At 39.4% G+C, this 26,750-nt stretch overlaps 1 protein-coding gene across 1 annotated transcript in view; it reads left to right on the top strand.

Moving 5' to 3' along the window:
* Nucleotides 1–627: 627 nt before the first annotated feature.
* The window catches only part of UBR5 (ubiquitin protein ligase E3 component n-recognin 5), a 78,870-nt gene continuing 52,747 nt past the window's right edge, over nt 628–26,750 (top strand). The window contains 8 exon segments of the mRNA XM_030444117.1: nt 628–740; nt 15,133–15,177; nt 15,685–15,766; nt 15,944–16,020; nt 16,785–16,842; nt 16,844–16,905; nt 19,916–20,105; nt 21,292–21,451. Coding sequence (XP_030299977.1) covers nt 679–740; nt 15,133–15,177; nt 15,685–15,766; nt 15,944–16,020; nt 16,785–16,842; nt 16,844–16,905; nt 19,916–20,105; nt 21,292–21,451 — 736 coding nt within the window. The 5' untranslated portion in view covers nt 628–678.

Here is a 26,750-nt window from a genome sequence, read left to right as displayed (position 1 = left end):
GAGCGGCCCGCCCGCCTCAGAGTCGAACCAGCACCGGCACCGCCCCCTCCGCTGGGCTCCCGCCGGGCCCTGGCGGCAGAGGGCAGGATGGCGGCAGAGGGCGGGATGGCGGGGGGGGGCTGGGAGGAGGGGGGGAAGGCCCCAGTTCGGCGCCTCAGGGATCGGCGCGCGCACCACCCCGCCCCCACCGTCCCGCCCGGGAGCCGCTCGCGGGGGGCACGTGGTTCGGCACGTCTCTCGCGCATGACGTCACCACCCCCGGCCGGGCCTTCTCGGCCAATCGGCGGCGCGCTTAGTGCAGGGGCGCCGCGCGGCGGCGCGCGCGCCAGTCAGCGCGAGGCTTACACGGCAGTCGCGCGCCGCCGCCCCGCCCTCCCCGGCGCGGCGCACGGAGGGAGGGAGGGAGAAGGGCCCGCTGGAAGTTAAGATGGCGGCGCGTGTGTGAGTGCGGTGCGGGCTGAGCCTCTTCCCGGCGCCGTTGCGGCGGGCTCCTTCCTCCTCGCTCTCCGCGTCGCGACGGGCGAGCCGAGGACTCCACCGGCGGCCACCAGCGGCCCCGGGGGAGGGACGGAGGCCGAGCGCCCCCTCCCCCGCCGCCCCCCCCGCCCCCATTGTGTGCCCGGCCCCCGCCCGCCCGCCTCCCTCCGCCGGGGGGGGGCAGCGGCGGCGGCGCGGAACATGACCTCGATCCACTTCGTGGTGCACCCGCTGCCGGGCACCGAGGACCAGCTCAATGACCGGTGAGGGGCAGGCCGTGCGGCGGGGGGCGGAGGGGAGGGGCCGGCCTGGCGCGGCTCGGCCCCCTGTGGGTGAGGGGAGGGGCCGGCGGCGGGGGCCGGAGCGGCGGGGGAGCCCCGGGGGAGCCCCGGGGGAGCGGGGCATCCCGGGCCGCGGGGGACGTCCGGCACTGCCCCGACGCGGGGCCGCTGTCCCGGCGCCTCGTCGCGGAGCCGTAGGGCCCCGGCGCTTTCCTCTCGTAGGGGCCGGCGGCGAGGAGCGGCACGGGCCGCACGCTGCCGGCCTCTCCGGGCGGCCGCCGCCGTAAACTTTGTCCGTCTCGGGAGCGGGGGTGCGGGGCCGCGGGGCCGTGACCTTCGCCGGCGGCCTGTCACCCCTGCGCGGTTTTAGCGGGGACTCCGGCCTGCTAGGGAAGTCCCGGCGCCTGCCCGAGGAAGGGGTTTCCCGAGGATCCGTGGCCGAGGAGGAGCGAATCTGTGTCCACATTAATCAGAGATGGATCGAGGCAGACAATGCAGAGAGGGGATCGCGGTGTGCGAGTGAGAAGGATGGGAGCGAGGAGAAAGAAGGCGTACGCCGGGGGGGATGGATGTTACAGGCGCGCGTAGCGCCGATGTGCTCTGCCTGCCCCTTCGTACGCACTTTTTTTTTTTTTTTTTTTTTTTTAAATAAAATAGGAGACCCGATCTCCAGACTGCGTCTGCAGATAAGAGAGAGGCGCAGTCTCTTGTAAATCTCGTGAATAACTTTATGTTGGTTTGAGGGAGAGAAATTAACAGCCTGGGGAGAAGATAGAAAGCTTGGGAGAAAATAAATCCATGAAGCGAATTTCCCTTGCTGCTCGGCGTGCATTTGACAGCGCTCTATAGCTGTCAGATGTTTCCTCTGCAGCAAATGCTAATGGTATGTGTTACAACTTGTGAATTTCACTTGTACGCTTTTATATGGAAATTCCTAAGAAAAGTGTAAATTAATCTCTGGTTTATTACGAATTTATATGTGAATAAATCAAGATCTTTAATCATCACTGAATATAAACCAATAGTTTTTACCTTATTGGTAAATGTTATTTCATTTTTGTAAATAGTATTTAATTATTTATAAATCTTAACATCTCTCTAGTTTGATCTTGCCAGGTTTCAGAGTAGGTCAGAGTCCATCTCTCTTCCACTGTTGTTTGTAGTTAGGTCACTTTTCCTAGTCCAGTCTTTTCTGAGATGCCTCTATCAAGACCACAGCAGAGGTTTGAGGCCTTATGAGGAGGAAATAGGTCATTGTAAAGATAAAATTTCTGCCAAATTGCATCTTGCCTGCCCTTAAACAAAGAAAAGAAACTTCTCATGATAAAATAGGTCTAAAACCTGAAGTATGTTAGTGTGGAGTGTATTTTTTTATCTTTAAGTTGATAAAACATTTTAGAGGATCCTGCTTTCTAGGAGGCCTACCCATTCCTAAGGGATTGCTTTCTCCATAGTGACACATTCAAATTTGGCATTCAGCTTCTTCCCTTGGAGTGGCAAACTCTTGAGATGTGATGCTGTACTAGTTTTTTCTGCTTCTTTGTTGCACTGTTTTGATTTAGGGAAGGTTTTAGCACTTTGGAGTGGAAAGGACTGAAGTGTTTTTATCTATTTTTAATGTTGATAGGCTTTTAGAAAACATGATGTAATTATCACACTTTGCTAATCTGCGTTGTTCTTTTATGTCACCTGTTTTCTCGACTTACTGAATATGATTCCCCTTCAGTCTTTATAATGCTTCCTAATTTTACTTTTTTTTTCTTCTTTTTTTCTCATTCTTACCACAGCTCTTCCAACTTCTATTTGATACAGGAAGCTTCATAATCTGTGGTAATTAATATACGAAGAAAGCTGCAGAAGTGCATTTAAGTAGTGACTTATTCTGAAAAATCACGGGGCTCCTTGATCTGAGCTGCAAGTCATAAATTTCCACTTCATAAATAAAAGTGTACTAGAAGAGCTGTAGGTGTATATCAGAACTTGTAAAGCAGTGAAATCTGATTAATAAATCAGATTGAGGCACATACATATGTGCTGAAAATGCTAGTTCAGTTTTTTCAGTAGCATTGCTGCTTATTACTGTTGTGTCAGTATAGATCAGGAGCCAGATAGCTTAATAAATTCTCGAATACATGCACATAGAATTTAGGATCTTGGAACATCTCATATCTATGATGTTTCTTTCTACTCTTAACACATAGGCTTTTTTGAGTCTGTGCTGCAGACAGTGGTCAGTTGCCCAAGTTAGGTTTTTTTTCTGTCTGCATTCTGAATCATAATTGCTTCTCAAAATCTGATTTTGGGACCGTAATTCTATATAGCATGCTTTCATTTCTAGTGTATAAAAGACATGATCAATTGTACTGCTTTCAGTAATGGATCCATGTTCTGCATCTAAGGAGTAATGGTATTTTAAAATGCAAAGGATGGACTGTTGGAAACCCTGTGTGTTCCGGGTACAGGATAGGTTTGAATTTTTTATAATAAGGTATTTGATACAAAGTTGTAGATGTGTGAAGGCTATTAAGTGTGTTTGGAAGCCATTCTTCTCCTGAGGTATTGCTCAACTCTTAAGCAGTCTCCAATATGTGAGAAAGTATTTTTTTTTCAGTTTGGTTTGGTGCAGTTTGTGTCACTGTTTTACAGGTTTCACTAGGTTTTCTGTGTAATTTGTTATCCCTCTTTTTCATGTAGCAACTTGGAGAGTGGTAAAATGCTTTGAAGAAAAAAGAAGTAGCTGTAGTACCACAAATAACTGGGAAGGCTCCTGAGCACACCTACTCATCAGCTGAAATAATTTCTCAAACAGTGTTTTTGAAAATAATATTGTCCCTTGATGGTAGTTATTAGACCTCTCTCAAGTAAGTGGAAGCATTGTTGGCTTGTTGTATTCACTCAGATGTCTGGAAGCTAGCTGCATGGAAGAAGAAAGAGTTTGAGAAACAACTACAGAAAATATTTGGATATAAATAATTCATAGCTTTAATCTTTGAAAAAAGAGATACCCAGCAATTTGTTACAGTGGATGCTAGATAATTCTTTTGATTATCCACCTCTTTCATGTATGTTTCAGGATTGAAGACTTTGCTTTTTGAAGGAAGTTTGACACAAAATTTCATAGGTAGATCAGTTGCTCATTCTTCTTAGTATATGTCTTAATTTTATGTTGCTTTAGGACGTGGGTGTAACAATGACAACCATTTCTTGGCTATTAAGAATCCTCACAGGAGCAGTCTCACTTGCTGCTCTGTAGAATGAGAGGGGGAATCTTTCACACCATATGAATGTCTCTCTTTACGTGAACTAACTTTCAGGGGCAGGATTCATCTCAAGGCTTTGTCTTTTTTTTTTTTTTTTTTTTTTTACTTTATAGTAAGAAAATTGTCAGCTGAGCCACTGAAGTTCTAGTATAGGGTATGATGTCATTGGTAATCTACACAATGTTAATGTACTTTTTTTCTCTCCTCTTGAAGATGAGACATAATGAACGTGGTTAAATAGAGGGTATTGCTACTCTGACAGATTTTCTTGCCCCCTTTGCATTCACTGATGAGCAAGTCTATTAAAAATCCCAAGCAGTTGTTGCTGGAAGGAGCTGGTGTAGGGTGTGTATAATTCTGTGCAGGGAGCCAGCAGGGATGAGGGGCTGGTGTCCTGGCCCCACATATCAGGGAGAGAGCTCCTGGTAATGCAAAGTGTTTGTTGAGCTCTGAACTCCCTTTTCTGTGTTCAAAGGCAAACTGAGAGTACCTGTCCTCCTGTGGAGGGGAAGGGCAGCCTGGGCATGAACTTCCCTGCTGTTACTTGCATGTAATCTGCGTTGGTCGGTCCTCAGAGGTGGAGGAAAGAAGGGCTTGAGTGCTTGTTCTTAAAGAGAAAACCTGTGAGTTGTCTGTAGATAGATACCAGTACTTCTTTTAGCTCAGGTGATTTATTTTGGTCTGCTTTAAACTGTTGGCTAATCTACTTTAGCTAAAGTGATGTTAGCCTGCCTCAAACAGGAACAGATGATTTAATTACAAGGAAACCACCACTGATGTAGTACTTCAGTTCCCTGAGTTACAGTTGCTTGATGAAATTTTAGTAGCAGAAGAGTTGACTCTGGTTTTAGGATTCATTTCTTGAAAGCATAAAAAAAATTAAATTGAGGAATGGCATGACTATTTTGGCATTATTTATCATTAGGCTCTTAGTTGGCAACACTTTTTAAGAACAGAATGTTTTAGCTGTGTCAAATTGTTTTCACTGTCACTGTGGCTATTCAGACCATATAGGCCTCATACAATTGAGAAGCAGTGGCTTGAAGTTTGATCTTATTTCAGGATTGTTGTTTAAGGGATGATGGTTTGGGAAATTAAGCATCAGAATTTATGCAGAGGCGTAACTTCCTACATGCTGAATGTGAAAAGTTACTTCTATACAGGCAATAGTTTAGGCCTTTTTGGACTTTGCTCTGCAAGGGTTCTTTTCCAGTTGCAGTTGTTTGCCACACTTCAGATGCTGCTTTTTAGAGAGTACATTTGTAATAGCCTGTGAACATTTTTGCTGCAACTTTTCTGAGATGTTGTAAGTCAAAGCAATTGCTCTTTTCTGAAGTGGAGAGGTTTCTTTTCACCACTTCTTACCTTGCACTAACTTCAAATGTCTGATCCTACAGTACTTATTTTGACTTAATTTGCTAAAATGATACTAAGTTGAGTCTGGTAAAGTGGAGTAAATACAGTTTTATGGATTAAGAAGTTGAACTGGTTTATCTTCCAGCTGGGTGAGCATCAGGGTAGCTGGATAAAAAAGGGGGAGAGTTGGGAATGAAGAACAGGGAAGAGGAAGCAAGGTTGAGTTCTTCTATTTTGAAAGCAGCAAGTTTATTTTGGGCTACTGTAATGTGAAACTGCCACAGTCAACGTGATCCGGGCTGTGGGTAGCTGTGGCCTGTCACAAGGGATTTTGTAAAATGGGAATTAGGGCACAAACATTGTGTCTTTCTTCCTTCTCAAGTTATCTGTGATGTTGAGGGCATGTTATTTTAGACCAATGATAAGATTAATGGAATGTGATATCAATAGCCATATCTTAAGGTTGGCAATGCAAGTCAGAGCTGCCAGGAAACATCTTTTTTAAATTCTAAGAATAGTAGGGTACAGTTAATGACATCTATATGCTAATTCTTAGCAAAAGCTAAATCTATAATTGACAGCATACTTTAAAGTAATTTTCATATGGTATATATTTATTAAATGTTTCTAGTTGCCATGTAGGATGCTTTTGTAACAAGTTGTAAAGAACTTTTAATTAAATAATAAATAAAACATAAAAGGCAAGACACTTTTTTTTTCTTAAGCTATCTAAAGTTTTAAGTAAGTAACTATTCAGCACTGGATTTACATTTTTGTGAAAAATTACTTAACACTTGAGAAAAACCAGCCCAGGATGTACCTAAGCATGGCATGATCTGCACTGTGTTATAGCTGCCTTTTTACAGTTATGGCATGGTTGCATTGGTGACTTAAGTGAAATAGACAGTAATATGTATTTGAAAACTACATAAAGGATTCCAGTAGTTTTTATTATAGTGATTACACAAACAGTAATCTAGGTAGTTTAATTTGCAAGATGCTGTCCATAAAAGCTGCTGTTTTGTAGTTTACTGAATCAGCTCATCAGACACTATGCAGAAGAAAACTACATACAAAAATATTTGTGCTTTTCAGTTTGACAAACCTTTTTTTTTTTTTAGCTTGAATTCAGTGAAGTCCACTAAGGATTTGGCTGTTGGTAACAAATTCACATAGAAGACTGCAACAGTGGGCATGTGTGTATGCCCCAGAGAAAACAAGGAGGCAAGGCCTAAGGTAGTGGCTACAGGATTTTAAATTGGGAGGGACTATTAGGAGAGCAAATACCAAAATAAGTGCACAGATGTCAATTTCAAGGTGTGTATGTATTTTGTCCAAAGCTGTAAGCTTGTCAGTCTAAATGAGGGTGGTCATAGCATCTACTACAGCAATAATTATTGAGGTTTCAGATCTTAATTTTCTCTTTCTGACATTCCACTGTTTTGACAATAATCTCTGTAGTACACCTTTTAATCCTACTGTACATAAAAAAATAGCAGTCAACCAGCACTGCTTCCTTTTCTTCTTTCCCTTCTCCTCCCATAGTAAAATGAACTATTATTGTTTCAATGTAAAAGAGTTTTTTGTTACATTGGAGAGAGAACATGTACCAATGTCACAGCTAAAAAAGGGTACAAAGTTGCCTGTTCTAGACACTTCAAAGTGCTGTGAAAGCTCAGGAAAAAGGTGCAAGGTGAGCACAGTAGTAGTCTGTATTTATGTAAAACTGCCCAGTTTGGTTCCAGTTGAGGAGTGATGTAACTATGAATTTTGCTATCTTTGCAAATTTTACCTTCCTCACACAAGTCTCACCATTACTGTCAGAAGTTGTCATGGGAATTTCTTTCAGCATAACTTGGCTGCTCTTCTTTAAAGTGCAAGCGTGACAGTACCACATCGGTACAGAGAAGTTTTGTATGTTCATTTGCTACCTTTTTGTAACACTCCAGCATGATTATTTTGCTACAGTTACAAAAATAATCTTTAAAAAGAGTATCTTGTGGTTTATCAACATTGCCTAGTTATAATCCAAAGTCTGTTTGGTGGTATACCCAAAGATCTCATAGCAATTTCTCAAATTTTTACATCTACAATGGAGATTAAATGTTTATTTTTTTAAATTTTGTTTTGGCCAACTTAACTTGATTCAACTGCTTACTATATTTAATCAGGAAAGGTGCTGCAAAATAGCTTTAGTCACTTGTGTTTCTGATTTAATTTTACGTTTATGGTGTTTTATTAAAGAACACAGAATAAAAAAACTTTGAAAACATTGACATGATTAGTACTATTTTGGACATCAGATATGTTGGAAGTTCTCACTACCGTTGTTTTATTGCCAGCTATGGAAATCTGCCAATTTAAATTTGTGACAATGGTAGTGTAACTCAACAGATAAAAAAGCATGAAGGCTGCTGGAAACTTCAGTAATCTTATGAAATTTGTCTTAGGCAAAAAACCCCCAACAAACCCACATTCTAGAGGGGACTGGGGGTTTTGTTTCTGTTTTTTGGTTGGTTGGTTGGTTTTTTGTTTGGGTTTATCTCTCTCTCTCTCTCTCTCTCCCCCTCCCCCACCGCCCTCTCAAAGTAATCAGTATTGTGGACAGTTGGGAATATCTTGTGTGATCCTGGGTAATTATTCCCATGTATCAGCACTTTGCCTGTTCATTAAAAAATAGCCAGGAAAGTTGCTCTGTGCCTCTGTACACAGGGCTTGATGGTTTTGCTTTCTTCTGCAACGTATTTAATACCTTCTCTACTTAAACAAGATGCTAATTCTCTGTAATGAAGATTTCTTGGGCTGTTGAAAGTCTTCTTCATCTTAGTCCACACTCAGTGTATTTTCCTCCTTTTTTTTTTTCTCTTCATTTGGGTTATTTGCCTGCAGTGCTGCACATCTGACAAAGTGATTTGGCTGCTTGTTTTTCTGGCATGGTGCTTGCTCTCTTCTCCCTAGGCCAGTCTTACTCTTCTTATCTAAATCAAAGATGCGGTGTCTGAGAGGAAGGTTTCAAAGGTGTTAGTAGAAGAAAGTGTAGTGTAAGAGGGGGTTTTGTGGTATTTAAAAGGCAGATTTTAACAAGTTTGAAAAAGTGACAAGCAGATAATAATGCTGTGGTAGCATAGAGTTTTTTGTTGAAAACTTCAAGCTTTGGAATTGGAGGAATTGGCAGCCAAAGGACTAAACATGCTAAAAAAACGCTGGACTTTTTTTCAGTGCAATTAGACTTCAGTGTCTTGTGATTTGTTGTGAATAAAATCACTTGTACAAAACAAACTGTGTTTTTCTCTAGCCAAGACACAAAAGTTTTTAATAATAGGACAGTTCTTACATTTTAAGATATTTTTTTAGCGTTGAGTGCTCCAGTCAAAGGCCATTTTCCAAGTTGGCACATAGTGATAGGGGCTTTTCAAAAGGTAAGAGCCAGAAACAAAAGGGAAAATGATAGTGGTGTTATTTTTTGGATCCCAACTGGAGCCTCAGCTGGGACCAGAATACAGGTCTCCTGGTTCTAATCTGGTATGCTGGTAAATACACACCTCTCTGGTGGTTCATAATTTAACTCTTGAAGGAGTTTTAACAATCTATCACTATGGGACACAAAAAACATTTTAAGATTTTTACAGTGATTGGATTTTTTACTTTTATAGCAGTTTTTTTTAGTTATCTTATTGGAAACACTACAACAAACACTCTGACAGGAAAAAAAAATTCTCTCTGTTGAAATGGGCCTTTTAAGTGGCTTTTACTCATTCTAGTCAAATGTGTACAGCTTCCTAGCTATGTTTTTGTGGCTAGCATTCATATGTTTCTCAACATAGTAATACTGGCTTGTGTTATTTCATGTATGTATTTTCCAAGTATGTTTGTATACAACCATGGGGTTCTAAATTCTCATCACCCAAATTTTACCATCATGGGAGTATAATAATGGATCACTAAGTAGCTTACAACTTTTGTTGTTTCAAGATTAAGGACTTGCACCCAACTGTGTTGATTGTTCCAATTATTTAGCTTTTAGTGGTCTTCTGACTGAAGAAATAGCCTTCTGCTAAATGTTAAGCTGGAAATCTTTGCAGCTACAAGGACTTTGTGCCATTGAACAGAATTTGGTAACATAGAATAATGATTTAATGCATTCTATGCCAGAGGACAGGATTCTGACTTGTATTGCCTGAATCTGCAGATCCTAAGTTTGGAAGTCTCCTGTCATAAAAGTAACATCAGATTGAGTCTGACTCATTCTTCTGTCTTGTATTTTTCTTTTTTTCCACGAAAACACCAACCAGATATTTAGGCAACCTGTAGCTCTAGATCTGCTTTGCTACCAAATTTGGTGTATATTGCACTAAATGTACTATATGTAGCTTTGCTGTAATTGCTACGTGCTTGCCCTGTCAGGATCATACATTTTGTTATTTCTTCATATTTGTATTAAGACCTGTAGTTACAGCTTTTTTTTTTTTTTTTTTTTTTTAGAAAGGACCATGCTGTGTCATAGTATTTTAGGATGGGTTTTTTGCATATTTAAAAATTACAGTTTGCATATATATTCTTGAGTGACATTATGGCTGCACTTTGAACTCTGCGTTTGTTTTTTCTTAATTATTCAGAAGGTCATGTTTTCACAGTCACCTAAATGATAAATCTGAAGAAAAGGACCTAAGTAAATTTTGAACTAGAGGAACCTGTTGGCCAGCCTAGAAATTCATCATTAATCAGTGGCATCTGGTTTTGGCAAACTTAATGCTTTGTATCACAAGTCCTACAGGTGGCCATGCTGTGATCTTGCTGAGGGGGTTCTCTTCCTGCTAGTGAAACAGTACTTTCCTCTGTGGATTTTAGTACCTGTGAATTTTTTTACTTGATATCAAATATTACTTCTCAGGCACTTCCCTGACCCCTTGGTGTAGCTTTTTTTCTAAGCCACAGCACTTACATGGTTTCTATAGCAAAACATGAGGCTTTACCAGCTTTTCAATGGCAAAAAAAGTGATTATCTTGCTGTGTCTCCAAGTCAAATGTGTGGAGATCACATCCCAAAAGGAAAAAGCTCTCAGTCACAGGATGGTTGAGGTTGGAAGGGACCTCTGGGTCATCTGGGCCAAATCATGTGCTCAAGCAGGGCAATCCTGAACTGATTGCCCAGGACTGTATTGAGACAGCTTTTGGGTAACTCACAAGGATGGAGACTCTACAGCCTCCCTGGGCAAGCTGTACCAGACCTTTGTTTCTCTCAGAGTAAAACAGTGTTTCCTGGTGTTCAGGCAGAACCTCCTGTGTTTCATTTTTGCCCATTGCCTCTGGTCCTGTCACTGGGCACTGTTGGAAAGAACCTGCCTCCATCCTCTGTACTGCCTCCCTTTAGGTCTTTATGTGTGGTGAAAAGATTCCCCCAAGAGATGTCTTTTTCCCAGGCTAAACAGTCCTGGCTCTCAGCGTGTCCTCATATGAGAGACCCTCTGCTCCCTTATTCATCTTTGTGGCTCTTTTCTGGACTCTCTCCATTATATCCATGTCTCTTTGGCTCTCTTGGGAGCCCACCCAGAGGTGGACATGGAATGCCAGGTGTGGCCTCAACAGTGCTGAATAAAGGGAAGGATACTTCATGTAATGCAGCCCAGGAGACCATTTGCTTTCTTGGCCACAAGACATGCTGGCTCATGTTCAACCTAGCGTCCACCAGGGCTCCCATGTCCTCCTCTGCAGAGCTATTTTCCAGCTAGGCGGTCCCCAGCATGTCCTGATGCATGGGGTTGTTCCTCCCCAGGTACAGGACTTTGTGTTTCCCCTTGTTGAACTTCAGGAGGTTGCTGTGCTCTGGATGGCAGTGTGATCCTCTGGCATATCAACCACATCTCCCAGTTTGGTGTCATCTGCAAGCTTGCTGAGGATACTCTCTGCCCCTTCATCCAGATGGTTAATGAAGCTATGGAACAGGACTGAATTCAGTATTGACTCCTGGGGTGCACTGACCTCCAGCTTGACTTTGTACTGATGCTCACCACTCCCTAGGCCCAGCCCTTCAGTGTTTTCAGTCCACCTCACTGCTCGTGCATTCTTACTTTATGGGCGTCTCTGAGTGTATTATGGGAGACAGTGTCAAAAGCTTTAGTTAAGTCTAGGTACAAAATCCACTGTTTTCCCTTGGTTCAGTGATAGGACATTTTCCTTGCTGTTGTAAAACCAGAACAGAGATACATTCTTATCCTCTGTAAGGTGAAGAAGATGGGCAAGTCATTTTACCAGCCTGTGCAGTATGTTTAGTTCTGAATATTAGATTTTGATGGGTATCCCTCCTTAACCTTCTGATGTTGCTATTTTTCTTGTCTTGCTTTAGCAGACCAGCTTAAACCTAATTTTAGGATTAGGTCATTGTGTTGTATCATGAAATAATAGTGGTCTGCCATAATGGAATGTACTTTCTGCAGTTATTGCGTTAGCTGAAGACTTCAGTGATACTGCAGAAAACTGTTTTCAGGAGATTAATTAATTTGATGTTTGCCATATTAGCTTTCTGCTATGGCTTACTGATTCATCACACTATGTTTCCATTGTTCCAGAGAGGATTATTCAACATCAGAATTACCTTTATCATTCAAACTGATAATCTTAAAAAATAGAAAGTAAAGTTTGGGAACCATATGCTGTAAACCTGTGCTGGCTGATAGCATGAAAGGTAAGAGTTGCTATTATAGTCAGACAAGGTGTCCATCTTGTTTTTTCTGTGTTGAAGGGACCAGTGCTAGAAGATAGGAGTGTTAGAATAGGGCAGGCATGCAGTGGTGCTTTTCCAACTTCTAACAGTTTGCAGCTTAGAGATTTCCTGAGCAATATGTGTTGGCTTAGTATGTAATAACCAAATTGTCCTGGTTTATATTCCTAGGAATATGGAGAGGATGCAGTGTAAGCCATGGTACACCTGATTACTGACTGGATGAAGCAATGCCTTTCTTTGTCATCTCGTTTGTTGTGGTGTTCTGTGTATTATAGTCTAAAGATGTCTTCCCACCCCACTGAGCAGTATTAGTTACCTTGGAGGCTGTAGTTTTCTACTTGTGCTTGGGATTTTTTTTTTTTAATGTGTATTACCTTATGTCTTCTATGGGTAATATTGCTGGCTTTTGTGTGGTAATCTCCCACTCCCTTACTATCAATACTTAGAGCACACTTCAGTATTTTTCTCCACTCTTCTACCACTACACCTCCCCCACACCGTCCCAAATCCTCCCTCATGCTAGTGGAGAAGAGGTTTTTCACCTTCATTTCTTAATTTATTAAATTAGAAGAAAATTGTCTACTACAGACAACTGTGGAAGTCTGCTTCTTCAGAAACTGCTTTCTAAAACTGGAATGGTGATCAGGGGTGGGATCCTTTTGTATGTTCTTTCAGGGCATGGAAGGTGGCTATCTGGGACTTCATATCAATGGGAGCATTCAGCATCCAAGACATTCTGGGATCAGGAAACAAAAATACTGTACTTTTAAGTTTCTCATTGGTGTCCATTTTCTGCATTTCTGAGACTGTTTTTATGGCACTGATAGGCATGGGAGTTCATTTCCACATGATTCAAGGCAGGGAAGGGTGAGAAGGCTTTTTTTTGGAGCCTTTGCATCTCTGCTGCGCTAAAACCTGTTAATAGGCCACATGGCTGCCTCCTTGGGTCTGGCTTGCTGTTATATCTTGTTTGACCCAGGCTTGTTGCTGATCAGCCTACTCTGTTGAAACTGGTATTGCTGATAGATTCACAGAGTATGCAGGTCTGCTTCCTGTGCATATTTCTTCCCTATCACTTCATAATTTTTTACAAGTAGAAAAGGAATATTTTAAAATTTTTAAAAATATAAATAGAAAAATATATTTTGTTGGTACTGTTGAAGTTTTGTGATCCAAAGCTCAGATGAGGTAGCTTTAAATATTGCTTCTTACTAGTCTGATAATAAAGAGCTATTTTATTTGCCATCAGCTTTTCATGCAGGCAGTGCAGTGAATGTAAAGGTAGTTTTTCTATTCTGCAATCATTCCTCATGCTTACCAAGTGGAGAAATGCTGATGGAAAACTGCTTGGGATTCCTGTGGGAAACTGCTGGGTGATATACTTCAGATATGAAACTTCAGGGATGTTTTAACTTGTCATATATTATGCAGAAGATCCCTGCTTGCTTTATAAAGCTATAGGGTAACCTGTGGAGTGTGTGCCATTCATTTTTGGGATTCATTCTGCATTCTCCCACAGTAGTTAACTAACTTGTACGAAGTTTGTGTTCTCCCTTTTCCTTTTGTGCACAGAATCTTACCTTGTCTGTCTATGTGTTCTTGGCTTGTGTGAAGTAGGTCTGCCTGGAAGCTGGGAATGTAAAATTGCCTTCTTACAAACTGGCAGCTTGACTTGGAAAGCAAAAGGCTATTCCAAGCACATTCTCTTCCTTCCTGCTGCCCTTTCAATGTACTCCTTTCTTCTTGTGCTTGAAAGTTATTCCTGTCAGTATTTATCTTGTTTCTCAGACAGACGCATCTTTTTTTTCTCCCTTGTTTTCCCTCAGAACATGCACTTTAAACTTTGTTGATAGCATTAAGACTTTGTTGTTTGGACTTCTAATTTGTAATCTTCCTCATTTTTGCAAGTAACTGAAGTCTGTTGTCCATAGCTGTCTCTGTGCAGAAATTGAAGAGAAGCAGGAATGGATTCAGACATAGGAAAAAGGTGTTGGTGTGCATGTCTTTTTGTTAGGTTTAGAAAGGTGTTGCTGATGAGGAAAGTTTGTGGAATGCTAGATTGAACACAGTGCCAAAAGTATGATATTTTTTTCTTTAATTAAGAAGGCCTTACATTTTACAGGACTCATCTTGGTTTTGTATCTCAGTATAATGCAAAATTTCAATCTAAAATTGGAAGTTGTTTAGGGGTTTTTTCAGATTTGTTTGTCATCTTTAGGAACAAAGGAACCCTGAAATGCCTACATGGTATTAGAAGACTTCCTTTGGCTGCCTAGAGAAGGTCTTTTTCTAAGTGGTTTAAAAATTAGCCTAGAAACTGCTGTGTTGGTTTCTGCTCTTGAACACAATACTCTAAGCAGCGAGTCCATCTGTGGGTTTGCCCTTTTTTGGGTTCTGATCTTCCATTTGGCTAGGTGCCATGAAAGTAAGATGAAGTACTTTGGGAAAACATGTCTTTCCCTTTTAGTAAAGGTGATGTTTTTATGTAACTCTATACCACAGTGAATTTGGGTTTTTTCTTCAGCGAGTCAAACTTTGTCCATCCCTTTGGTTGCAGGCTTTTGGGTATCTGTTTTCTTGCCTTTTTTGAGGAATTGACTGCCAGATTTTTGACTGATTAAGACACAGACTTGGATTTCCTGTCTGCTCTGGGATTGCTGTATTCAGGCATATATGAACAAACACAAAATACATCTACAGTTAATGCTCATTGCTTCATCTGCTGCTTGTTTTCTGTGTGAAGTTGTAAATGGTGCTAACAGGGCAATAGTGCTTTTTGACAGTGACTTGCAAAACATGAGTTTTGAGGCAAGATAGTGGGTGGGAGGGTAGAACCGAAGCAAAAAATGTCCAAAGGAAAAAACAGATTTGAAGCTGATTGATATCCAGTTCTTATACAAAATCCTAAGACCAAGTAGTATTTATGCTCCATTAAATGTGGTGGTAAGTTGTTCCCATAATGTCATACATATGCTCTTAGGTGGATGTAGTGTGGAGGATGTCTTTCAAGCAAGAGCTTTGTTTGTTTGTGTTTCAGATTAAGGGAAGTTTCAGAGAAGCTGAACAAATATAATTTAAACAGGTAAGGGCATTGCACATGCTGCTGTAAATTAATCCAGAAAGTAAATTTTTTCTAAGAGCAACAAGAAGCAAACACTTGTACTGTAGATATTGAGCCTTAAAAAGCCTCAATACTATTAATCCTAAAGTTCAGAAATGCTTCAGATGACACAGGTCTTATATTGGGAAGAAAACGTTAGGTTTTCAGTTATAATTAATTACATTATTAAGTATGCTCCTAATGAAACGGCTCCTTAATTTGAAGTATAGCCCTACTGTTTATAGCTGAGCCAATTAAGTGAAAATGGTATCTCCTTTTTAAGGTTTTGTTTCCCCATTTTCTGTGCTTAATGACAAAAAAATATATCATAGTTGCTTCAATGTATGCATATTTAGTCATTCTTGAATGATTTATATCAGTAACCAGTAGTGCACATTTTTCCTTCCATATGCCCAGTTTGTTGTTTTTTTAAATTTTATTCAAACTTTACAAGTTAAAATGTTTTACAGTCTCACTTTTTGTTTTCAGCCACCCCCCTTTGAATGTATTGGAACAGGCCACTATTAAACAGTGTGTGGTGGGACCAAATCATGCTGCGTTTCTTCTGGAGGTAAATTACTTAAAGCTGCTTAGATAACAAACTTGAAACCAGACAGTTAAAACTAATTCTTCTAACATCAAGTTAGTCAACATTCTTCAGTAACTAAAGACCTGTTTTTATTTGTATTTTTTGTAACTTGGCTTACACTTTGATTTTGGACACTCGGTTTTCTTGTTTTAAATCTAGGATGGTAGAGTCTGCAGGATTGGTTTTTCAGTTCAACCAGACAGATTGGAATTGGGTAAACCTGATAACAATGATGGGTAAGAGATACTTTTCTTCATATTAAATAATTCTTTTGAACTGAATAAGCAGCTTGGCTGCTTGCTTTTTTTTTTAACTGGATTGCTTTTGGAATGAGTACTTTGAGTAGATAGGCAATGGTTATGGTGATGCAGCCGAACAGTCTAGCTTGATAAACTGGTGTAGGAATAAATAGTAGGTGTGACTTTAAAAGAAGTGAAACAGGATCTCTCTAATTTAAAGAAACAAACCCCACCAAAAAAAAATCCTTATGAAAAAAACTGTTAAATTAAGCCTCATGTAGGCTCTGAAAGTGGTCCACCTGGAGAGGCTTACATTTTTGACCTGTTATCTTCAGTCCAGGTAAGTTTCCCTTAATAGGACTATTTAATGGCTCAGATTTGAATGTAAGCCACTTCCTAAAATGAAAGTAGCACACTGAGGCTCAGGTTTATGTATGGAACACCTGGTGACTACAGTTTGTACATATACACTATCTGAAAACTCAGCACAGTAGCTAACTCCAGTGAGATTAATATGTATTTGAAACTGTCCTGTTATGGTTTGCTGATGTACTTAAGATCTGTTAGGCATGTTTTCCACTTTGTTTTTCCAGTATACTTCTTAATATACGGCTAGATTAGTTTGGAATATTCCCCAAGGGTGTTGCTTAAGCTGGTATGTTACAGACTAAGTCCCTGAGAATTTAGACCTGGGATTCCAGGTTTGTTCTTAACCCATTTGGGATTGTTTTGTGACTGATTTACCATCTTTTACTTTCAGTTCAAAAGTTGAGCAGTGGCTCAGGGCAGGAAGGACATTCCAGGCCAGGCAGGACTAGTGGACTCCCCATGGTTTCTGTCTGGTTCTGAAACTCTGGGCAGACTGGCAGGCAACACCCTTGGGTAAGTTTTGATAGGATTGAGGCTGCAATCTGTTTTTTCCATATATGAGTATATGTGTATACACATATATAAATTGGTATGCAGTATGTGTAAGGGAACGTATAATTACAGCAGTTGTGTAGGTAGGGCCTAATAAAAAACCTCACTGCCTTGGTTAAAATAAGAGAGATACAAGTGACCCTTCAGTACCCAGGATATGGGGAGTTCTTTGTGTGTGTGTGAAGAATAACTGGATTTTGGCTTTGTTGTCTTCTTTAAAATGGTTTTTAGTTCCTTGATTTTTGAAAAGCAATTTTTTTTGAGGGGCACTATCAATTTAAACTATAAAGTAAAATGAGTGCCTTTATGCAGGAAGAATCATAATTGTCTGTGTTTACAGACCTTTGTGTGCTCAGTTTTATTGTGACTTTCTCTCCCCTGCCCAAGTAATGAACTATGTTTTGTTAGTTGTATCCTTATACATAGTGCTAGGAAGGGAACATTGGGAAAAAGCTGTTTACCCAAACTTTTCAGTTCTACTATATACTGAGTGTACTATACTGATTTTTATTATCATTAGCTTTAAAAACTGGATGGTGTCCCTTGACAGAGCAATGTAAATTAATCTTCTTTACATAGTCACAGTAACCCTTTATTAAATGCTTTTGTAGGACATTTTGGAACAGTGCTGCTTCCTTAAGGTTTACAACTGTAGTGAGGACAATTTTGTTCACAAACTGTTTTCTACATATGAATGATTTATAAAGAGGGAGGAGCTACAACTTTTACACATTAATTCTGTTACCAAATAAGCTAATTTCCATTCTGGACTTAATTGCATGAAAGATAGCTCCCTCCCTTACCCCATCCCTCAAAACTTTTTGTAAAAACCTTTGTGCATCTGAATGTAAAACCCATGCGTTAAAAACTCACTGAGCAAAGTGTGAGACTTGACTTTTCCTGGCTGTTTTTTCCAAAGTGTAACTGGTTAAAATTGCTTGAAGCTATGTGCTTAGGAGACACCTAACCAACCTTCCAACCTTAAAGAGTTCCTAGTTTTCTCTTGCGTGTTTCAGAAATAAGTAGTTGAATATCAACAAAGTAGGAGAGTTGCAGTAGACACTAACTGCCCTGTTAAATGAAGGGAATACTTACCTTACTAAGCTGAGTCTAAAAACATTCAAACCATGGAGGCCTTAGATTAGATCACTGGATTTGGAAAGTTGCTAGCATGCTAGTGGGCACTGGAGAGATGTGGAAAAGTAGTAGGTGAGCAGAAATGTGCAGAAGGATTTCGAGTCTGTATTAATATTTCGATGAGGTTTAGGCAGCCTTAATAGGAACAGCAGAGTCCTTATGAGTTTGGGTTTTTTTCTCCATAACAGGGCCAAGTTAAGAAACACTGAAATATTTGAATTATTAAATCAGTATAAATGTTTTTTACTGCTACCTGCCTTGTCATTTGCATTTTATAACTTAAAGTAAAAAATGCATCTCTAACAAGTATAAAAATCTAATATGTAACCTTTTCTTTGAGCCTGTATCTTCCCTGGTGAGAATTGAATTTGAGAATTTTAATATGGGGAGAATTAGACTTCTGCTTAGCCCCCCTTTTTTTTCTCCTTCAGCCCTCTTCCCACCTCTAGAAACAGATTAACTGACTAATTATATTTTAAAAGTTATTTTGTTTGGGTTTTTTTTGCTTTGTTTCCCATTTCAGTAGTAAATTTTCTTGTGAGCTCTTTTTCTGACTCATGAGACAAGACATTTGCTAAAGCCATATTTGAATTGCTTTTTGTCTTGTCATTGTCCTTGTGGTCTCTGTCTAGAATTCTGAAAATGTAGATGTCTCTGATAGGGCCTCATCTTAGCCAGATACTTGAGTTATTCTGTGACTGCATGGTCTTTTTGTGAGAAAACCACTACCAACAAAGAGAAGCATGTTAGTAATGAGCATAAGCCATCAAATGTAAGACAAGTATTCTTACTTAATTAGCTTTTGTAGCTACAGGTGGTATACTTTTAACATGCATTTATTAGAAATGCTTCAGAGAATGTACTTCTTTTTCTTTAAATTTTTTTCTTGAAAGGAGATTGAGGCTTAGGGTAGTTGAGAGCAGGAAAGTTCTGCTGGTATTGATTGTTAAATAGCAATGATACCATATTGGGGTATTTTTCAAAATAGTTTGTACAACAAACCTTGAAGAACAAAGCAGTCTTTTTGCCTTTCATGACACCAGACTATCTAGTCTGATCTCCAGAATGGATTCAGCTGTGGTGTGAGGTTAGTGGAAAGTTGTAATGATGGGAAGTTGTTTCTTTCTACACATTACTGTCTTTTTATTTCCTTGTTTTGATATTGATTTGATATTCTATATTAGAAATGAAAAAGGTGTTCAGTCAGTTGAGATATGTTTTTGCAGTGTATACAGTTGATGTTGAGTTTTCCAATAGTCCAGAGTAGAGTATCTCTTGAACATCATCCGTGAGGATCAGAGAAGTACTGTGAGATCTGTTTTGCAGTAAAGATTACTTGACTTTTTCAGTGTAATCTTAAGCAATTTCTTAATATAAATCAAGTCTCATAAACTTTAGAAGACCCATCTGAACATAGTGACCTTCTGAAAACAGAGTCCACTGGCCATGAAGCTGCTGTGCTTGTGGTTTTACAGTAGGAAATTAACAGCTGAGTGTTATGCTGCTGCTGATACTGTTGCTTTTAGAAACTGAAGGAACTGATGTGTGCATGTATTTACGTATGCATACATCCACACAACTATTTGAGTAGGAAGGAGTGCAGGCTACAGTTGGAGCTCTTTTTTTTTATATTTCCTCTGTGTAATTCTTAACCGGTACTCTTGTTCTTATGAGCTTTGAGTGTTATGTTCACAGCGTTTGTCTATGAAGTCAATCTGCAGTGTTTTTCAGAAACTGCCGACAAGTTATTTGTAACAAAACTAAAAACTTACTTCTTGAAGCAGTCATCAAAGTGTGCTGCTATATAAAAAAAAAATGTCCTATAAATTTCTAGAAGTCGCTGGAGTTCAGGAGTTGGTGGAAGTGGAGGAGGGTCTTCTGGTAGATCATCTGCTGGAGCTCGAGATTCTCGAAGGCAGACCAGAGTTATACGCACAGGACGAGATAGAGGATCTGGACTGCTGGGGAGTCAGCCACAACCAGTGATTCCAGCATCAGTCATTCCAGAGGAACTCATTTCACAGGTACATGAAGCTAGTTGCCAAAACTCAGAGAGTTTCTCATAGCATGTGAACAGAATGTGTTGGGATAGTGCATTTTCTCCAAGGAGTAATGGCATATAATTGAGAAGACTGACCTTCCCTACCTGAGTTGTATGTATTTGTAAATCTTTAGTGAGTGATTGACTTTTTTTTTTGGCTTCCAGAATTTTTCATTTCCAAAACTTCCCCTAAGAGAAGTTAGGTATTTAATCTAGATGGGGAAGTCGTGCATTGTCCATTTGCAGTTGGAAGATGTGAAAAAATGAAATATTGAGAATCATATCAAGCATTATGAGAAAAACTTTACCCTTGTGTGCTGGATAAAATGTATATTTTTTTGCTTGCCAGCAGGACCATTTTTATTGGTGCTTTATTTTTATTGTGTTAGAAAGCATTTGTTCCTGTTTTTTTCTTGCCTTCTGCACATAGTCTGGAGTAATCCTCCGAACTGTCATCTTCACGGCATTTGGTAGATTGGAAAAGAAAATGCTGAGTCTTAGCATTAGTGGAATAGACTAGAATGCTTTTTGGGTTTTATAAAATAATTGGGTCTGCTTAAACATTCAGGAAGTTTTTTTCTGCATTTCACTTTGCTGATAAAGATCTGAATATTGCAGAAACTGGTGAAAAGAAGTATTTAGAAACAGAATGATGAGAAAAGAGGAAATGAGGTGGTGTTATATTGAAAGGCAGTAGAAAGGGAAACTAGTGGCAAAAAAAAAAAAAAATAAAAAAGATAGAAAAATGCAAAAAAAACAGGAAATTGGGGCATAGCTTTGGAACAACCGGTTGATGGCAGAACTCTTTCAATTGACACAGTAAATGTAACCACTTTGGTAGAAATATTGCAGACATTCTCAGGAACATATTTTGCTTATCCTTTAGCTTACAGCATTAAGCATTTTAAGAAGTAGATTCTAAGGTGGACCATTAGGAAATACAGCACTAAAGTTGGAATTCAGTGTCCTAACTTGAACTGAGAGAAGGTTGAATATGTAGTTCAAGATAATGTGAAAAAAAAAAAATCTATGGAAGCCTTTGTCTATATGTACTGTGATTGACTTTGTTGTTGTTATTAAACTTTCTTTACAATTAAGCATTCTTTTCTTAAAAAGGGTGGTTGGTGAGCTGAGGATGACCAGTAACCAATTATACTCTGCTTTTACAGGCACAAGTGGTTTTACAAGGAAAATCCAGAAGTATTATTATTCGGGAACTCCAGCGAACAAATCTTGATGTAAACCTTGCTGTAAATAACTTGCTGAGTCGTGATGATGAAGATGGAGATGATGGAGATGACACAGCAAGTGAATCATATCTTCCTGGAGGTTTGTATCCTGCAACTTTTGATAAGAAATAAATGTATTTTTCTGTATTTAAGCACTGATGGTGTGCCCTGTGCTGTGCAAGGTATAAAAAGAAGAATATTTCTTGCCTATAGGAGCAGAGTCTAAAGATGCACAAAAATGGTGCACTGGGATGTCTTGAGGGTAAATTTAGTCATTGAAGAGTAACTTTTGACACTTTTGGTGGCATGAGAGTTTTGGGGTTATTTTCTTTTTTTAGGTTTCAGGTTTGTAACATCAGCATTACTTACATCTGTATTTGCTGCTCAACAACATGCTTGGACTGCTGTGTGGCTTGCTCATAAAAGCTAATTCTAAAAACCTTCTAGTGACTTTGCATGTTGGTTGTTATTTTACTACTAACATATATTCTTAATACATCAGTTTTTAGAGCAAAAATATACAGCTGTTTTTATAAAATTCCTCAGTGAGGGCAAAACAAGCTTAGAGTTGGTACAGTAGGTTGAGGATTTATGCTTCATCTCAAGTTTCCTTCATAAATGCTGTAGTATTCTGGCTATACTGGGAAATACTGTAATTAAAGTCCATCTATTTCAAAAATACTGTCTTTCCCATAGAATTGCATTTTATGGAAGACTTTGAGTCTTCTTTTACATGGCTAAATAATTTAGGTAATTTTTGTTTCTGAGTATACCTATTTGAAAACATAGCAGCCAAATCTAATATTTGTGTTAAGTGCACTGCATGAAAAAAACACATCTAAACTCTGACTACATTTCAGCTTTTCTTTCTCTGTGTCAAAATGATGTTTGGGATTTTTCTGATAAATGTTTTGGGTTGTTTTTTGGTTTTTTTTTCTGCTCATCTGGTTCACCAGGGAGGTTCATGGGCTTACTCCATCATTATCTTGTTAATCATGTGATTAGACAAAGGTTTTTTTTGCTCTGCAGCAAAGGCTTTGTATTTCATTTTGCCTCTTCTAGTTTTAGTTGCATCTGTCAAGCTTCTTTATATTGCTGTAGAATGAAGAATCCTCTGGTGAAGGGAGTGAAAAATCTTTGATCACTAAAGGAACAAGACCCAAGCTTAATGACATTAGACAGTTGCACTGGAGGAAGTAAATTCTCCTAGCCCTTTCCAGCTATTCAAAGCAGGAGTTTGCATTCCTTCAAAACCAGCCTTCAGAATATAAATCACTGTTCATAATAATTTACAGTAGAAGTCCCTTTTAACAATACTAACCAGCTTTTTGTGGCATTAACCATTCTTAGTATCTCTTGAGATCATAAGGACCATGACTGGTAACTTTTATTTGAAGGTGTCTGCACTACAGTCTGAGTTTTTTTGTTGGAGATGGGTTAAAGCAATATGCTATGGAAAGTTTCACTGTCCTCACTAGCTGTCCACAACAGTTTTGTCCTTGGCTTAATTTTTAAAGCTTCTCTTCTGTTTAGACTAATCTCTTACAAGGGATTGGCATCCTCCTAATATTAGCATTTTCTCCCCTTTGTTCTTTTACACTGCAGAGATACTTTTCCCCCAGTTCTTGTGGGAAAAGATGTGGAAATGACAACTGAAGTGAAACTTGATATGTCTTCACTCCAGTCTTCAGAAATGCAATGAGCAGCTTTTAGGGTATACTATGCTTTCCCTGTCTTTATGTCAGTTTTGTGGGCAGCAAAAATAAGATTGCTGCACAGAAATTAATTAGTTTGATACCAGAATGTGACCAAAACAGTAGGAAAAACTCTAGCTGAGCACTAGGCAGTGTGGTCGTGACTCTACCTATGAGATATTAAAAAGTACAAATTACTTGTCCTCACTTGTGACACATAATCATGCAGGCTAATTTTTAGGAAAACCTTATGGCCAGAGAAACTTGCCTGTAGGTCTCTGGAAAAAGTAATCAACAGTTTATCCTTCAGAGTGATGTAGAAACATTTTTAAAGTCTTTTGCTCTGGAAACCATGTACTCTTCTTTCTTTTACTTGTCATCTCACTTCTGGATGCTCTTTTGAAACCAGTAACATCAGAGTTCATAAAAGAAAACTGTAGATAACTCATAAATGCTATATGCATTTAATTCTTAGGTTTTTATGATTCTGAAAGATTAAAAATGTCTTTTTTCTTTTAAATCTTGTCAAGTTATGCTTTAAAGCTTTTTGATTTTGTTCCTTCCAAGCACAGAAAAAGCAAATGATAAGATTTGCTTCAGGGCTTTTGAGGCTCTTGCATTTTGATTAAAACCATATGCTACATTTTACTATTTCTCTTCTGCATGTCTGGTGCTTTCTGACCCCTAAATTTAAGGGTTACTTCTCTAAGCCTTCCAAGACAGAAACTTTTAAAAAAACACTAAGAGAATTTTACACTTCTTAACAGCTACATAAGGAAAATAATCAAGGTAAAAAACTGCATAGAACAAGACCATTTAGCTCAGAAAAGTCTTTAAGGTCTCTAGCTCATAGCAAGTTGAATTAGAGGCTTCTGAGCTTTATGTTCTGTTAATTTGCTATATAGAGATTCTGTAGGAGATAAAATATTTTGTTGTTTGTGTAGTTCAGGTGTTTGCATTTTTGCTCGGTAACTTCTTGTTGTAGTGGCTTCTCACTAGTGGGACTTGTGAAACATAGGTTTGGCTATATTCAGACTATTTTGCATTTTGAAATTGAAATGAGCTTGTTTAAAACCACTTTTTTTTTTTTTTTTAATGCTGACAGTAGATACGCTGGTGTTGCACCAGTACTTAACTGTCTTGGCTTGCAGTGAGAGGAGGTGGGAACCAGAGAGTAACATAGGATCAGTTCAGTGCCTTGTCTTTGGGTGAAAACAATTAGGTGTATGGTTTTTTCCTGTGGTTTTGTTGGTGTGGGTTGGTTTTCTTTGTTGGATTTCTTTCTTTAGAACTTCAAGTTGGGTAATGTTTTGAATAATGCATATATCTTATCAAGAAATGAGTTCTGGAGTTCTGTTGGGAGTCTGGTTTCCTAGGAAACCAGAATACATGTTTCCTCCCGTTGCTGTCACGGTTTGGCCAATTTAATCCAAACTTGAAAGACGAGGAGATACTTCAGACATTGAATTCTTGAATATTTCATAAAAATATTTAATGTGTGTTTGAAAAGAGAGGAGAGAACTTATGATTGCCCCCTTAAGGGAGAAGGTTTAATGGAAGCACAACTTGAGACTGGAATCAATGTAGGCAATGCTTTCAGTTAATGAATCCAGTGATAATGCTACATATGGGCTTCCTGAAAATAAAATTTTTCTCAGTACTGGAATTACTGCTTTTTGTATTATTATTTTTTATTTGGTAGAGGTGGGGTTTTTTTAATTTTTGTTTGTTCTCTTTCCTCTGTGTTGAATATTCCTTATCTTCCAATTTTCAATGGTGTTTACTAGTGAGTCATAGGTGCTTTCTCAACTGAAGAGGTCTATTAGAATTATCACATAGAAATGTGAAAGGTGTGGTCTGATTCTGGTCTAACACAGCAGCAAGGTGAATGATGCCATCCCATGGGATTTTTCTCAAGAGCAAGAAAATAGTCATAGAGAATGCATTTTCTCTTGGATTCTTAAGCTGGATGTAGCCTTGCAGTCTGTATTTTCACAGCATCCCAGTGATGTTTGAAGGGGAGTGGATTTGGCTCCTATCCATACTGATTTTAGCACCTTTGTTTGCTGGTATGGAAATGGAAGAAAAGGGATATCTTGCAGAAATACTGGAAGAAAGTTAAAATCTCATTTGAAGCTGAAATAAGAGGGTAAGAAAAGGCTTAATTTCCTCACTTGTCTTAATGCACATTTAGCCAAAATCCATATAGTTTTGGTTATTTAGTCTGATGGATTGAATTTTTGCTTTCCTTTTTGGAAACTCAGCTAAACCCAAGATGCCTAACATAATGTAAGGGTGTGTGGGGGTGTGTCACACATTAGTGTATGTGTTCTGTCAACAGTATTTCTGGGTTAGCTTACCTTAAAAAACCTAATATTGTCCATTTTGCTGCAGAGTGTTGTTTCTGTACTGTCCAATCACTTTCCTAAAAAGAGATCAAAGGTTTTTGCACTTTTTGGCTGGATACTGACCAAAAAAATTGAGTTACTAGACAGTGCAGGTGGTTGTGGTTTGTGTGGGAGGACGGAATAGGAGCAGCAGCGTGTGAATATTGGGAAGTACAACAGGGTTTCACCTGGGGTTCCTGCTCTTAAAGTCTGGTACTTAGGGGCTGACAGTCTGAAGATGAGGTATAGTGCTGTTTATTGCTGTGGAAAGCCAGTGGAAAATAGATAAAGTAGCAAACAGGATAAGGCCACTCTGGAGGATCTGAAGTGTATTAGTAAGAAGCAGCCTGTTTGCCAAATCCAATTTTTTTTACTAGGATTTTCAAGTAGTCTGTCAAGGGTGACTTGCTAAAATGTACTGCATGAACCATGAGTCCCAAGTGATGTGTTTTTAGAAGTACAGTCTGCAACTGAGTGGATTATCTTATGTAAAAGGCATTTGTGCAGGTCTTGCTTTGAAATCTACAGCACTTAGTGGTTTCAGTGCTGGTTTTTTGGGGACAGCTGGTTGTCGGTGTGTGAGAAAAGAGTTTAAAAAATGTAAGGATGAATATTCTACTGAATATGAAAGTCTCTTAACACTTTCAATATCAATAAGTGGAACAGTTAGGTCAATTACTGCTGGCTGTAAGTGCTGACTTCTGGCTCCTTTGCAGTTTTTTAATACCCTCTCCTTTGTGTTCCTGCTCCCTTCATTCAAGACACTGGAAGAAAAAACCATAAAAATTGGTTGTTACTATTAAGAATGCTTTTCTTCAAAGCGTGGTTTCTAGCCACTATTTTGTTTTATTCTTATGATAAGGTAGAGGCTGAGAACTAGATGTGTTGAAATTATGTGTGCTCCCTTTGCGTTTCCTGAAGGGACTGTGTGTAGCCTCCTGTTAGCTGCAGGAGTGGTTTAAACAGATGAGGTGCTGCTGCTGCCTGAAGGAGCTGTGCTGTCACTCACTTGCATGGTGGTGAGGTTTGTGTGCCTGTATGGGCTAGCTGAAAGCTAATCTGATGTTTTACACCAATTTGATCAAAACTTTGGGGGAGCAGCAGAACTGTCTCTTTTGTCAGCAGTAGGGTCTTGTCAGCTTGGCACATGTGGTGAGGAACCACCTTTGGGGCACTGTTTATCTATCCAGTGAAGTCAGTCTGAAGATTCCTTCCCCCCTTAACTTCTATACACTATGAATTATTGTTTCAAGCCAGGTGAATGGGCTCTTTATAGATTCAGAAATCCCACCTTGTGGGCCTGTGGCCCCAAGGAAGC

The sequence above is a fragment of the Calypte anna genome, chromosome 2 (genome assembly GCF_003957555.1).
Source record: "Calypte anna isolate BGI_N300 chromosome 2, bCalAnn1_v1.p, whole genome shotgun sequence".
NCBI classification, from domain to species: domain Eukaryota; kingdom Metazoa; phylum Chordata; class Aves; order Apodiformes; family Trochilidae; genus Calypte; species Calypte anna.
Note: the sequence above shows the minus strand (reverse complement) of the source record. Positions and strands in the feature narration are given on the sequence as shown.